The sequence below is a fragment of the Vanessa atalanta genome, chromosome 27, assembly GCF_905147765.1.
Source record: "Vanessa atalanta chromosome 27, ilVanAtal1.2, whole genome shotgun sequence".
In the NCBI taxonomy this organism is placed as follows: domain Eukaryota; kingdom Metazoa; phylum Arthropoda; class Insecta; order Lepidoptera; family Nymphalidae; genus Vanessa; species Vanessa atalanta.
The window spans coordinates 2146706-2163186 of NC_061897.1; the positions used below are offsets into that span (position 1 = coordinate 2146706).

A 16481-nucleotide genomic window follows, 5' to 3' on the forward strand; every position below is an offset into this window, starting at 1 on the left:
ATACTGACTGAAAGTCAGATAGCTCGGACTTGTATAATATATCCGGCTGAATACAAACGATAACAGTCAAATGTCAGGTTCGAAAAAATTAAAGTGTCATTTAACAAGATAATTAAATTAAAACCGTTAAGCATCGAATTCGCTTCATCTAAAAACGAACAGTATACTACATATTTCACGGCATACTATAATTAACCTTACGTTCCCGGAGTAAGTGTTCTGAAAGAAACGTCAGTTGGCGCGTTAACGTGATAACAGCCCGTGCCTGTCATGGGACTCGAGATAGTGGCCGATAAAACAACGGTACAGTTACAAATACCTACCTAATGCATTCCAATATGTGATAAGAAGTTCTCATAGCCTGGTGCTAAGTTCTTTTACGTGTGATTTTCCGCCGGTAGAGCTTTGTATACGCTTAGTGGGCTTACGAGATAAACACCAATAGTTATTATTGTTGTTGTGTTGTGGTTTGAATGATGAGTTAGCCAGTGTAATTGCAGGTACAAGGGACATGACATTTAGTTACCAAGCCTTGTCAATGGTGATGTAAGGTTTGGTTAATATTTCGCCAATGTATATGTGTCATGGTGACCAATTGCCAACAGGTGGCCCAATTTCCCGTCCAACTACCTTTGTTATATAAAACTGTTAACTCGTCTCGATAATAGAACCCATATAATTATTATTCTTCCGCTTTGTTGTGTTCTTGTTAGGAGAATGAGTGGACCAGTGTAATAACAGGTTTACGTGATATATTTGTGGCGTGTTGTCGTTGTAGTAATATCTTTAGAAAGATGTAACTATTCCTAATGACCAAGGCAAACGCCTTCGTAACTAAATTGAAAGACAAAACATCTATTCCGTAACTCTGTCATATATATGGAAGCAGTCTGACAATCCAGAAATCCAAATATTTTCTAACTTAAATTGTCCCGAATTTAATTTAAATCAAAGTAATCAAAAATATTTATCTAGAAGGACAATAATTATTAATTGTTACAATTTGTTAATATTCTAAAAAACTATACACCATACAAGCTGTTTTATTTAAAATAAATACAATAATAATTTAAGAGGTGCTAAGTTGGGGATTACATTATTTTTATTTTTGGGCACTTCCTTCACTGCACGTGCCTATGGATGAATCAATGTGAAATAAAAAAAGATCTTTGTATCAACATTGGCCAATTCTGACCAGTGTTTGTTTTGAACAGCATTTGAATATGGAGCGTTTTGTTTCGTTTTTCATTAGGATATGCAAGATCAAAGAGATTACAGACAATCCTTTTTTTGTTTCGTCATTTCTGGTCGAAAGACAGAATGGTTTTAAAATGTGTATTTTCATTTGAAGTGGTATTGTATGATGACTAAACATTTGTAAGTTTAAAGCATAAATATCTGGTTGACCGAGCTTCAAATCACATTAAAAACCACAAAATCTCATCTAAATTCAACATAATTTGAAAATCTGATGCTATATCGTTGAGCTGCTTTTGAGGTTCTACGAAATAAATTTGTATATATATATAATAGGTAACTGTACCTATTTATGCAAGATTTCCTCATTTAAGCGATTTTTTTTTTAATTTTGGGATGTGTTGTGGATTGTGCAAGAGCAAATCCAGGCGGGCAACACATCAAGAAATTATATTTATACAGATTAAAAGCTAAATGTCAAATTTACGCGCCCTTTTTGAACTATAATGGCGGCAATAATTTACTAAGATGTAACGCAGATTATAATTCAGCCTAATTATGAAGATCCTATATTTTGTTTCCTCATTCCTATTAAATGTCGCGCTGGCAATATGCCAAGCCATTTTGATTGTTACATCATAGATGCAGCGCGGTCTGTGCGGTCTTTAAAAAGGATAATAATTAATATTTTATACAAAAATTAATGTTGGTACAAAAGTATTAATTTATATGCATCTTAACCGATAGTTGCGAGTTCCTATCGCAAGCAATCACTGAAAATGAAGGTGCTTAATTTGTTTTTAAAATTGAAAATGAATCTGTGCCACATTTGTATCCACCAATCTGCATTGGAACGGCCATATGGAATAAGCTCCAAACCTTTTCCACAAAGGTAAAGGAGGCCTTAGACTAGCAATGAGACAACAGACTGTTACTTTAATTATTTTTTTTACTTATATATGTTAGATAGTTATAGATAGCGTTCATGTAAATAAACTTTTCATATCAAACTATCGCCATAACAATGTATACTGACAGGCGCCTGTCGTGTTTGGTGGTGTTATAAATTATGTTTTACGAAAAAACTTGACAAATTCTGATGACGTTTGCTATGGTGAATTATCACCAATCAGTGATTAATTATAATCGTTTGGGCCAACATATATTATACTTATGATTGCGGAAAAATGTCTTATTTCGATGGAAATATACGAAAACAGGTCCGGCAAACATCATTAGAAATTATATATATTTGAAATTGATAATTTACGTTACAATTTGACTTCGTCACACTTGATGGATTTTAGTAAATAATAAAAATGATATTTTTCATATATGCGACGTGGAGTACGAATCGCGCCGACCGTCTTATAATATATCTATGGTTCAAACAAACGACCGTACTGTTATTGGTAACTTGCCAAGCGATCGCTTGTTACGTCAAAACTTTTATGACGTAAAATTTTTGGGAATACAAACATTTCCGTAAATTGAATATTCGTTGGAAAAAAATCCACATAAACATTAGTTCCCGTCCGTGACTTCGCTTGCGTGTTATGGGTTGGTCGTCAAGTGGTAGGCATAAAATAGTAGTCCATGTCCTCCCCGGATGTTCAAACTTACATAGCAAATTTCATCAAATTCGGCTAAGTGGCTTGGCCGTGAAAGAGCAACAGACAGACAGAGTTACTTTCGTATTTATAATATTAATATAGATTATATGTAAAATAGATGTTAACGTTTAGGATTAATAGACTTCTTCATCCATTTTCCGATGACCTTGTAACTTGTAATTGTATGTAATTAAAATTGTGGAGAAGAGTAACTACATAATCAATTATTATAATAATATAATAATAATCTATTCATGTACTTAGACTCCCCCTCCACTTTAATTACCGACTTTTCAATAAATTAAACTTAACAAATAATCTTAAATAATAATCTAATTTGAATTTTTTTGCTGTCCTTACACTTCGTCGTCTCACGCACACAAAGACATCTTGTATTCACAAGCGCCAGTTACTAATAATTATGCACGTCCGTTAGCTTTTAAAAAATAGTTTCGATATCATAATTGAGTATAATTCTATATGCAAGCCCATCTGGGTTGGTACCACTGTCTCACCAGATATCCTACTGTCCAATAGCAATTAGTTAATACTAAGTACAATAATTTGTGTTCCGCTGATGAGTTAGTGAGCTGTATAACTATAAGCACAAAGGACATAACACCTTAGTTCCCGAAGTTGATCATATTACAGCGCCAATGTCTAAGGGCGGTGGTGACCACTAACCATCCGATGGTTAAAAAAAAGATTTCATTTCTGACAGTAGTTTATCACATTAACACTTCGATAGTAACCGTAGCTCCGTAACGAATATAGATCGGTTGACTCAGACACAAATCTCTTCGTTTATTTATGTTGTAGCTAAGGCAAGAGCCCTTTTGATTTTATTATGCATCTGTGTATCTATTTTAAAAAAAATATATTTAATTCGATTTTTAATGCATAATATTTTATATATCTTTTTATTTCGAACATTATCTGGGATATATTTGAACACAGTTATTTTTTTACATGCGTTTGTTTTGCACAAAATATTCTGCCAGTGGAATTTATTTAGTGCGGTTGTTTTCAAAAAAAAAAAACATTTGCATAATAGGGAAAGACAAAACAGCTCAGTTCGTTTTTCTCAAGTCGTTTCTTTTCTTGTTTGGTAGCTATTGACGAGCTTTTGAGAGAACATTAAAAAGAAATGTTAATAATAGTTGAAAAATAAATGTACGAGCCTCATACAAAAATAATGTGTTCTTGGAGACTCGTTTGGAACGAAATTGTTTTCGCTTTATATTATTTATTAAATAACAGACACAAAGAAATAAATTAACAACAACATAACAATATTAACAGCCTTTAAATTTCCCACTGATGGGCTAAGGCCTCCTCTTCCTTTGAGAAGAAGGTTTGGCGCATATTCAACCACGCTGCTCCAATGCGGATTGGTCCATAAATTAACAACGATTGAGGATAATTAAAGGATAAAAAATATAATTGTTAGTAAAAATTCCGTGTGAATTAAAACAATTACAAAAAGGTCCCCTGAAGGGGACATAACATTTATTCCTTACGTTTTTGCCAGTTGACTCAACTGTAAGCCTCGTAAAAGAACTTGTATACCAAATGATTTGTACTTGAAGTCGGAGTAGTCCTCTAGGTAATCTCATGTATAACTTTGTCAAGGAAATTACTATAATTATGTCTATGACAGTTACTTCATGCTATATAGTACCTTAGTTTTATTTGTGTTTCAATTATTAATTATCACTCAAATCATTGATATTGGGTTTTGTGCACTCCTGCTGGGTGGGTTTAATCCAATTATCTTAGGGCACCCTCACCAGCTGCACTCGAATGTAGTCGAGACAGATGTTTTTACAATGTCGGACTAATTGTATTATTTTTTGCGCACAGTAATGTTCAGTTCTTAATGTAATGTAATGCTTGTGTGTGAACTGTTACAATACAGACGAATGCGCCCTTTGGGGGAACTTTGGGATATATCTGTATTTTTCAGGGGATAAGGATTCTTTAAGGTTTGTGTAAAGTCAATTTTTTCTATTATTTTGCGTTTGGAATATATATTTATTATTTCCAATCACAATCAAAATTTCAAGATTGCAATTTGCTTTTTGTAACTTTCTTGTGCAATTGATCTTAGTGGAATTCTGGATACCTAGGCTTATCTAGGTGATATTCGGCCTGAATGTCCATGATCGGATATCTATTGAGGATCGCCATTGTAAGACTATCTATATAATCAGTGGATGCGTGTTAAAGGTTTAATTCAAGCATATTAAAGGAAATGAAGTAGACTGTTACCATATTATTAATAATTACTTTTATCATTATCACAGCGAATTTGCGATATGTAACAGACGTATAAAATACGAAATAGGTATTTAAAATATTATATTATTTTTATGTGTTTTGTTTTTGATACAAATATAGAGTAAAAACAAAATAAATGTCACACCATAAATAATCACGCACTCGCAGACGGACAACGAAAATAAAACGAACGCCCGCTGCATTCTCGCGATGCAGTGGTTTTTTTTTAAGCTTCTAAATTTGAACGTGGCCACGCGCCAGTATCGGCGCGTGCGCTCCCCAACGCGCATTACTGTTATAAAATAACGATTTTAAATATTGTTTTTTTTTTTCTGTGGCAACATTTTTTCCGGTAAATATCGTTACCTTTTTCGAAGATATTATAAATATACCTGTTTTAGCGTGTTTTGTCTTGTGATTAACAAATTAAATTAAATTTTATTATTTAATTTTATGTAATTATATTTTTGTGTTGATCTAGTAGAGCGTATTTTTAAACGTACGAAATAAGTTTACATTAAAAATGTTTTATAGAGCCCAAGCATAGAGTCCTGTGTCGGCCAGAGCGTTCCAAATTTAAACTAGTGCTGTTTCATGTATAAATAAAGAACTAAGTGATGAGTTGAGTGGCAAACGTTTCGTGTTCCATGTTCAAACTGCGGACATAGACAATTATATAGATTTTAAGTGAAAAGTTTTTATGGTTAAAAAAAATGGGGAAGAAGAAAAAGCCTAACGGAAAGAAGGGTGCGAATAGATTCTTTCGCTGGATAAGAAGGTATTTATAAAAAATGAAAATAAAAAATAATAATAATCTGACAATGACATTAACACGAAATAACAGATAATGCATGATAATTTTTTTTTAATCTACATAATAAATGAGAGTGACTAATATAAAAGATTGTTTTGTAATTATAAAACAGGCGTTTTTTTTTGTGCGGTTGTTGTATTTTATTCATAATTTGGCTTATGTTATAATGTCAGGTTAGGCAAAATCACGATCCAAATTTATGGATTGCAATTTTGTGATAAAAGTTCATATGGAACTCTCGACAATGTCTAAATTGACTCGGAATTTGTCTTTGTTGAGTTCGCCTCCCTTGGTGTAAAAACTACTAAGACTAAAAAGTCTTAGTAGATTTTGGATTAACCAGCTGGTTTGGATGGTGTTCGACCGGTTTGTTCATAAACTTGTAATCTATACTAATATTATAAATGCGAAAGTAACTGTGTCTGTCTGTTGCTGTCTCACGACCAAATCAGTGGACCTGATTTGATGAAATTTGATATAAAGCTTGAACTCCAAGAAAGGACTACCAGCCTCTAAAGCGGGCAACAACTAAGTTCTAATGTGGAACGCCATTTTGATTGTAATAAAAAAAAACCTCGGGTTGCTCTCACTACGCATGTCCCCAAAGCGTGTAATTACACATGTATGTTTTTATTTAATATGAAGGCGGACGAGCTTATGGAACACTTGATGGTAAGTAGTCATAACCCCCCATGGACATTGGTATTGTAAGAAATATTAAGCAATGCATCACACCAATGCACCACCAACCTTGGAAGCTAATATATTACGTCCCTTGTGCCTGCAGTTACATTGGATCACTAACCTTTGAATAGGGAACACAACGATACTAAATATTTCTGTTTAGCGGTAGTCTGTTTATGGTTAGTAGGTGGTACCTACCCAGACGGACTTGCACAAAGCCCTACCTAAGTGACGGTATGTTTGGATTTGTTTTCTTTGATAACGTGTACAGAAAACATGTATCAAGACGCATAATCGGGTACTTGTTGCGCCTTTTTTTAATATTGATAACCTTTTTCCTAGGGTTTTAGTCATAGGTTCAAACATCACCATCATCATCTTCCTGTCCTTATCCCAATTTTACTTGGGGTCGGCGCAGCATGTCTTCTTCTTCCATACTTCTCTGTCGGACGTCATCTCACAAGTAACATTCTTTCTAAACATATCGTCTTTCACTCGATCCATCCATCGTTTCTTTGATCGTCCCCTACCTCTATATCCATCCACATCCATTCTCTTAGGTTCGTAACATCAGGTTGACTAAATAGCGTTTAATTAATAAGCGATAAAGTTATTATTGTTATGTTATGTAAGTTATAATGAGGAAACAAGGGTAAAAAATAATGCAACCGAGTTTATTGACCTCCTTGTGTGATTTTTGTTAAAAAAATACTCGTGCCAAATTACTTGAATATGTGCAATATTTAAACGAGGAAACTTCAAAACAACCGACCGTTGTATACTATTCCTTATAATTAAGTTTTTAATGTTTTATAATTCTAGTTGAATGCTATCAATAAGTAATGCCTATATTGAATAAAAATGAGAATTCACAGTTCTTATAATAAAATACTGTATAAAATTGTTAATTTGTGGTAGGGCTTTGTGCAAGCCCGTCTGGGTAGGTGCCACCTACACATCAGGTATTCTGCCGCCAAGCAGCAATGCTTGGTATTGTTGTGTTCCGGTTTGTAGAGTGAGTAAGCCAGTGTAAAAGGCACAAGGGTCACAAACATCTTGGTTCCCTGGCTGGTGACGCATTGGTGAATTAAGGGATAGTTAATATTTCTAACAGCACCAATGTCTATGGACGGTCATTTGACATCAAGTGGCCCATCGTGACCTCCTCCCAATTACAGAAAAAAAAATCGTACTGTTTGCCTTACCCAATGTAAGAAAAATTTAAAGCCAACTTTAAACAATTGCGATCAAAATGTAAGTGATGCTACAGAATTTCTTGAAATTAATTTAGACTCAAAAGTTGCAGTGGATTTCTCGTTTAAGGTCTCTTGCGAGGAGATTCAGCTTCGCAGCATACGCGGATTAGAAAAGTTAGACAACTAACTGATGTTGATACAGCTCGATTAGTATACTTTGATTATTTTCATAGTATTATGTCACACGGCATTTTGCTTTGGGGTGACGCTACATACATTGAATCTGTTTTCATGCTACCAAGAAGAACTTTCCTATCTATTTAAAATCTTGGAACTCGAGACTCATTTCGGGATGTTTTTGTCTTTTTGATGACAATTTCATTACAATTGCTTCTACAATATGTTTATAACAGTAAATTAAAACTTTTTTAAAAAAACTACAATCATTGTAAAGACACAAGGGGTAAATAATATTATCTAATTTCCGAATTTCACAAAGTTAATAATTTTTAATATACTTTATTGTATACCACAAACGTAAAAAATAAACAGAAATGATAGGACTAAATACAAAAAAAAAATAATAGAAATAGTACTCAACTCAAAAATATAAACAATTATTATTTGAAGTGTTTACAACGGACGAACTTATGGCTAATTAGCCATCTCTTCCAGACAACCCAATCTGAGAGAGATTTTATTAAAAACATCTGTGTAGGCGGTACAGCCTTATACTTAATACATATAGAGGATTATTGGTAATTCGACGTATTCCCGTTAGGAGGTAATAGGGGTGATTAATTGCGATAATTTTAACCCCCATATGCATGATGCAAAAGTAAACCATTCAAAATTGCAACTTCAAAAATTCATTTAAAAAAAGTATCTATTAAAATCTATTTCTTTCTTCTGATTTATAAAAACTAATAAACAATGGTTATTTTCCAATATTAAAACAATAATTATCTGACCAAATTTAAAAATTCGAGACGGAAAACGACATTGTTTTTGTTCCAAAAAAATGCCTTTTAAACTAAAAAAATCGTTATGTAACTTGTCCTGCAATTTATTTTAAAAACATAACCGTTTTCTTAGCTTTCCAAAAATGTATTACAACTAGGAATGACAACAAAAGTACGTTGGTGGATTTTCGTATTCGAACAAAACTTAAATTCGCTCTTTGAATGTCTCGCAAATAGGTTTAATACATACATAACCAATGCAAGATTATTTTCGTCGTTTTCCACTTCACCGGCTACCCGATGTATCAGTTTGTTATAATAAGCGAATCCGGGAAACTGGTAGTGTTCAGAGACGACAAATTATTAATAAGATTTCATCGTTATTTTTAAATTGGCCTAATAAAAATAATAAATTATGTATCAAAAAATTTATTAATAACGCATATTAATAAATACAAGATTATATTAATGATAAAAAAGCGTGGACTTGGTATTTGTTGATTTCCAGGCAGGATATAATTGTACTTTATTGACATTCTCTGTGATTAAAATGGTTGTAAAGAGTAGCTTCTTGTCAATTTTTCTCCTAGATTCTATCTACTTTTTGAATGGATGGTAGTTTTATATTGATTTCAACTCAGGAACGTGATGATTCAGAAGTACTTTTTTGAATTAACATTGTTTTGATTACAAATAATATCTTTTAGCGATGGTACCAATAAATGACTATTCGTTTGTTTAATATTTTTGCTCACATTTTGTATAGAAAATGATTACAGTGATATAGTCGATTTGTTGATATTTAATTAATTCTAGAACTTTCTGTCGGACTTTCTAAATACCATCCACATAATTTCCTTTGGAATACATGATACGGTGTGACCAGTTTATATTAATACACAAGATGTGCCCGCGACTTCGTGCGCGTTTGAATTTAACGAAAAATCGGTCCAGCCGTTCCAGAGATTAGCCGGAACAAACAGACAGACAAAAATTGAAAAAAGTGTGTATACATACATATGAATTAGATTAGATTGATGGTAGGGCTTGCACAGTCCTACCACCAATCTAGTTATTTGGTTATTGTATGTTACTATATGTATTAATGTTCTAATATTATAAAACTGAAAAATTTGTATGTATGAACGCGCTATCATTAGCGTCATCAGTAACTACAAAACAGTTTTCAAAACAACTTTATGTACAACGCTCTCGGAAAGTAGGGGGCTTTGGGATAGATCCGACATGGGGGAATATCCGGCCGATTAGATGACTTTTTATATGTTGTTCTCCGGTCAATAGAAGCAGTTTAATAAGCTTGAATTATCGACAGCCTATTCCAATCGAAGTAGGAATAACGATAAACAAACCTTGGCTTAACGTATTTCATACGACTCAGCTATATTGTGCACTACTAAGAGTTTATGATTAATATATCTTTATTTATAATACAACACTATAACACTTAACTACTTATGTCCACTTTAATTTTACTTCCGAAATTCCGATAACAGTTTCACGTCGTCGAGGTTCAAAACGCAATTTTTTCGCGAATCTATAGTGAATATCATAGATTAATCGAGCTCTCGACCAATTATATCGCGTCAATTTGCTGTCAAATGTTGTTTATTTGGTTTTTCTCCTCTTTTGATTGGAATAGATATAGATGACTTACTGTATATATATAAAAAAAAAAAAACATATTATATAATACATATTATTTATTTATTTGTAATACAAAAATCCCGCTAGTCACGTTAATAGTCTAGATATAAAGCGAGTGAAACTTATATAACCATATTACATATATATATTTAGCCTTCTCTGAAAGGCGCTGCATATTTTGCTTTAAGTTTAATCTATAGTGGTTTAGTTTTTCCAACTGGGCGTTAAAGAAACGTCATCCCATTTGTTGGTATAGATTTCCTCTCAAATAATACAATGAATATTTTCTCGTGACGCTTCGGTTGAAATTCAAAATGGCCGCTTTTATTCTTAGACGCCCAAACAAATCCAGCCTAATTCTTTAATTGGCTTAACTGTTTATTTGATTAGACGTGGCAGTCTATATATTAGTGAGTATTTAATATTATGTAAAGAAAAACTAGAACGTATGTTATATAATGTATATACATATACTAAGTCTATGTATACTTGGTGTTACAGCTCTGTGCAAATTGCCAACCATCAGATATTTTAGCGCCAAACAGCTATACTTTGTATTGCTGTGTTTCGGTTTGAAGGGTGAGTGAGCCAGTTTTTCTACAGATAAACGACAAAACATTTTAGCCGCCAAGGTTGGTGGCGCATTGGCGACGTAGGGAATGGTTGATATTTCTTACAACACCAATAGCTATGGGCGTTGGTGACCAATCACCATCACCTGGCTCATTTATACTTCTACTTGCCTATTACATCAACAAAAATGTTTCTTTGTTTAAATATTCCAGTAAAGGACATGTCATTTGTTGTAAAAAATCTACGAAATGATTTCCATCGACAATATTTTAATTTAAAGTCTTCAGACTCGAATAACAGTTTATTTTTTTATTAATATTAAATAAATAGTAACAAAAGGAAACAAGCCGAGTCACGCTCAATGCTATTTATAAATACAAAAATGCATTTCATCCTGTCCATTAATAAAGCTAAATTGTTACTCTCACTCAAAGGTTACTCTTGAGTTCAAAGATCTCACACTCAAACTCAACTGAGTGGGTGGAACTCTGAATTTTCATGTGTTTAATATTTATTATCTCGTACTCGCGGGTGAAGGAAACGGGATGAAGTGTTTTTGTTGGATGAAAATCTTACATGCTAAAACATAAGCAGCAGCAAGACAGGCTACTTTTACGTGGCTTTAGTAAAAAATTGCTTAATTTACATAATTGTCAGTTCTAATCGACGGTAGGTCTGTGGCATGTTCTAACCCTGGTCCCCGGTTTCCCGCCAGCATTCGGAAGATGTATTAGATTAGAAATGAAACAATGTCTATGACATAAGCGTGTAATTGACTATTGTAATGCATCCGGTCATTCAAAACGCGATTATCTCCGTTGTAACTAGGGCAACCAGGCAACCGGTTGAAACCGGACATAGGCTTTTTTGGTGCGTGTCCGGGAAAATTAAATGGGTCCGCTTTTGATAAGCTTTACATTTAACTAGACACTATAGCTAAAATATTTGTGGTAGAATTAATTGGAAATCTTAATTAAATTTCTTTTTCTTTTGTTTTTTTTTTTTTATATAATTATTTTATTTTATAATTGGGAGAGCCGAGATTGCCCGAGAGCCGAGATGGCCCAGTGGTTAGAACGCGTGCATCTTAACCGATGATTTCGGGTTCAAACCCAGGCAGGCACCACTGAAATTTCATGTGCTTAATTTGTGTTTATAATTCATCTCGTGCTCGGCGGTGAAGGAAAACATCGTGAGGAAACCTGCATGTGTCTAATTTCAACGAAATTCTGCCACATGTGTATTCCGCCAACCCGCATTGGAGCAGCGTGGTGGAATATGCTCCAAACCTTCTCCTCAAAGGGAGAGGAGGCCTTTATCCCAGCAGTGGGACATTTACGGGCTGCTAATGTATGTATGTAATGTTTATAATTGGACAAGTGAGTCGAGATGGCTCAGTAGTTAGAACGCGTACATCTTAACCGATGATTTCGAGTTCAAACCCAGGCAGGCACCACTGAATTTTCATGTGCTTAATTTGTGTTTATAATTCATCTCGTGCTCAGCGGTGAAGGAAAACATCGTGAGGAAACCTGCATGTGTCTAATTTCAATGAAATTCTGCCACATGTGTATTCCACCAACCCGCATTAGAGTAGCGTGGTGGAATATGCTCCAAACCTTCCCTCAAGGGAGAGGAGGCCTTTAGCCCAGCAGTGAGAAATTTACAGGCTGCTAATGATGATAATGAAAAATTGGACAATATCACATACATTACTCTGATCCCAATGTAAGTAACTAAAGCACTTGTGTTATGGAAAATCGGAAGTAACGACGGTACCACATACACCCAGACTCAAGACAACATGGAAAACTAATGAACTTTTTCTACATCAATTCGGCCGGTAATCGAACCCGGGACCTCGGAGTGGCGTACCCATAAATATCGATGTACACACTACCCGACCACGGAGGTCGTCAATTTCTAAGGGAAATTAAGTTTTTATTTTCTGGTAAATGAACATAAGAACCACAAAGGTTTCACATTGTCAATAATTAAAGGTACAATTGTCAAGCTAAACTTGCCGGTCTGTCCGGCTTATAGTTTTAAAGCCTGGTAACCCTAATTGAAGCCAAGGGCTCGTCGGTATAAATTAAATTGATATTTTAATTTATGCCATAGGAGTTTTATTTATGACTTTTAATTGTCTGGAATTTACATTTTATTACGCTAAAATGAAGGTAGAGTGTATTGGGTAGATTTTGTTCTGTATGTTTGTGCGAAAATGCGTAATAATGCGCGTTCTCAGGAACTACACTATAGAATGTTGTGATTCTTAGTGATATTTGGGAACTAAGATGTTATGTCCCCTGTGCCTGTAGTTATACTGGATGACAACAATAAATCACCAAGTAAATACATATTTAGATATTGCTATAATTAATTATTTAATTAAAGTATATATATACATATAATATTTAATATAGTTGGAAATTATTAGTTTTGTGTTGGACAAATACCACCCATTGACCTCATTTTGTTTTTTGGCATTAAACCAACATATACTGCGAATGTGAGTCGATATATTCCATAAATATGATATTTGTTAACTTAAGTACACACACATCAGATCCAAACAGCTTACATGCCGTCTAAATAAAACAAAAATATATTGCCAGTATGACGTCATTAGTCGTTTAGAAGTTGCATCACAAACAGACACACTGACGGACAACCGTTTGTGTAAAGGCGACACTCCGTTGATCAATGCGTTCATTAAATATAACAAATCTTTACATGTGTTGTTTATCTGAGTTAGCTTATACATTGATTTTAGTGCTTCTATTGTCAGTGTATTGACATGCAATAGAATAATAGAGCATTGTTTGACTTATGATACAACTAGTTGTCGCTTGCGACTTCTCTCGCGTTTTACGGTTTAGAAGGTACTCTATGTCCTTGCTTGGAGTTCAATCTTGCTCAATAACAAATCTCAACAAATTCGGTTCAATGGTTTGGAATGAAAGACAGAACAGACAGACAGAGTTACTTTCGCATTTGTAATATTAATATATGTAGATAAGTTATATTTAACGATTTACAATGTAGAGGATGGTCAATATTTGACAATAAACTAAGGCAGTGGTGCCTTACCATCAGGTGGTTCATTTGACAGTCTTACTGTTTCCAATAGCCAAGACGGCCCAGTGGCTAGAACTGTTTAGATGATGAAAAAGAGTAGCTAGATTATTTGCCGGTTCATCTCGATAGAATCTACTTTCCGAACCGGTGGTAGTGTTAAACGACGATTCAAAAGTGCTTGTAAAAGCCTACTTGAACAAAGTATATTTTGAATATCACCAGTGTAATGGCATCAGCTCCAAACCTTCTCTTCAAAAGGGAACGATCTTAGCTCAGCAGTGTGCCATTTATAGTCTGGTACTCTTTTCAATATATATATTTGTATATATATATTATACAGAGCTTAGATATAAATAGAGTGTTTATTTATGACATAATATTATCGATGTCGTTCAAGTGTTAACATAAGCCGATTACAATATAGGTAATCTTGTTTTTTTTTTTTATCTCTGATATAAATATCCTTTTATCGACTACTGTCATTGAATTCAAATATTATATCATGCTTATATTACATATATATTTATTAATGTTCGTTTCGTTTTTTCTAAAGTTACGCAAAAACACAGATCGACATTTCCGTAATTCGATTCATTATAGTTTTAAGACATAGATATTATGTTATACGACTTGAGATATTATTTTACTATGTACCACTCACTCATCAGATATTCTACCGCCACACAGCAATACTTATTGTTGTATTGTTGAGTGAGCCAGAGAAACAGACATAAGAGGCATGCATAACATCTCAAGTTAGTGGCTCATTGATGCTGTAAGATAAAGTCAATAGTCCTTAAAACGCTAACATCTCTTAATTATTACCCTCTCACCATCAGGTGACCCATTCGCCTCTACTTATACTATAAAAAAAAATCATACCGAAGGTTTGTAAAAAAGTTATTGAGAAATGTTAACAGTTTTTTTCGTATAGTATTTGAATATCTTAAACGTTATACAACAATAACACAAATATGATGTATATTTTTACTTTATATCGCCTTTATATGTCGCCGTATTGAAAACCGCGAACCGATATTATGTTTCTAGTGGGTTTACGATACTTCTAGTTATCTAGAACTAAAAAAAACAATGTATGTGAAGACGGTAAGAGCAAGCTCTTAAACTCAGTGCTCTTAAGATCTCTTATAGGTATGATCAACATCAAGATCTTCATCCACTTGTTCTATCATCTGTAGTATCCATTGTATCATCTTGCCTCTTCTAACAACTGGCCAATTTAATACCATCTTCATATGCCTATATCCTTTACCACAGTTCAGTGATCTCCATATTAAATGTTATCAAAATAGGTTTAATCGTGAAAACGTAACAGAGCAATTCGAAGGATTTTTACAACAAAATATAAAATGATTTTAGTATACTTAAAATCAATTAACTATGGATAACATATTAATTAACATACAAGAATTAAATGTCAGGCAATTTATTATCTGATTCATTCAACAGCAGCCTGGCAATCGAGCTTTAAACATTGAAAAGGCGTGTAAATCATTAAATGAGTCGTACGTTAAAAAAAAAAAAACAATAAAATCGCATCGTTAAAAGAAATACAGTAATTGTGTGAACACTAACAAAACGAAAGCATCTGGCAAAGTAAAATCATCACATAGAAAACTAAAGCACGTGCCAACAGTAATAAAAAAAACAGTCAGTGCGTCTGGGCTATGTCCCCCCTTCTTTCACTTCCCTATAAGTTAGCCCATCAAACGAAGAATATTTCACAAACGACGCATACATTGCCGTTGTAAACTATAACGACCGTTTCTACGGTGATTTTAGACAGGCGTTGGACTTTGTGTAACTTCATTCGTTCGATAGATTCAATTTGTGAGAGCGATATTTGGTTAATTCCAATCGTACAGAGACCACGTCATACTGTTGTGCCGCCTACACGTAACAGGACGTGCGCGCGAGTTTAAAAGAATATTTAACAAGTGAAATTGTTTGGGAGTCCCGCTAGGACTTATTCTAGGGTCACAGTGCTTTTGAATACATTAAACTAGTGTTTTGTGTTTTTTCTGTGCTAATCTGTTTTCAGTGATAGTCTTATTATTATTATTTTTATTAATTAAAGTTATAGTTTGTGTTTTCCTAATGAAAATCTTGTTTAATTACTGAACGTTTGAGGTTCAAGTTTTTAAAATGATTTAAAGTTGTTTTTTTTTTTTAAATTGGAAATCAAAATGAATGACATGTGTGAGTATTTGATTAATTTTTTAGTCGTAAGGCTGTTTTGAATTGCATTTGAAATATTTTCTTCAAACTAATGACTAAGCGGTAAAAACTAAGTGGGTCGGTTTTTTATTTATTGCAAATTGAGTTTTAATCACAATACGAATACGGTTCAAATCTTAATGTTTGTTTTCGTTAAATCATTTATGCATAGATCTAC

General features: G+C 33.6%; 1 protein-coding gene across 1 annotated transcript in view; it reads left to right on the top strand.

The window, feature by feature from the left end:
- The first annotated feature begins 235 nt into the window (after positions 1-235).
- LOC125074448 overlaps positions 236-16481 on the top strand; it is a 50458-nt gene continuing 34212 nt past the window's right edge. The window contains exons 1-2 of the mRNA XM_047685814.1: positions 236-303; positions 5625-5868. Of these exons, the coding sequence (XP_047541770.1) occupies positions 5804-5868 (65 nt within the window). The 5' untranslated portion in view covers positions 236-303; positions 5625-5803. The remainder of the gene's footprint in view (positions 304-5624; positions 5869-16481) is intronic.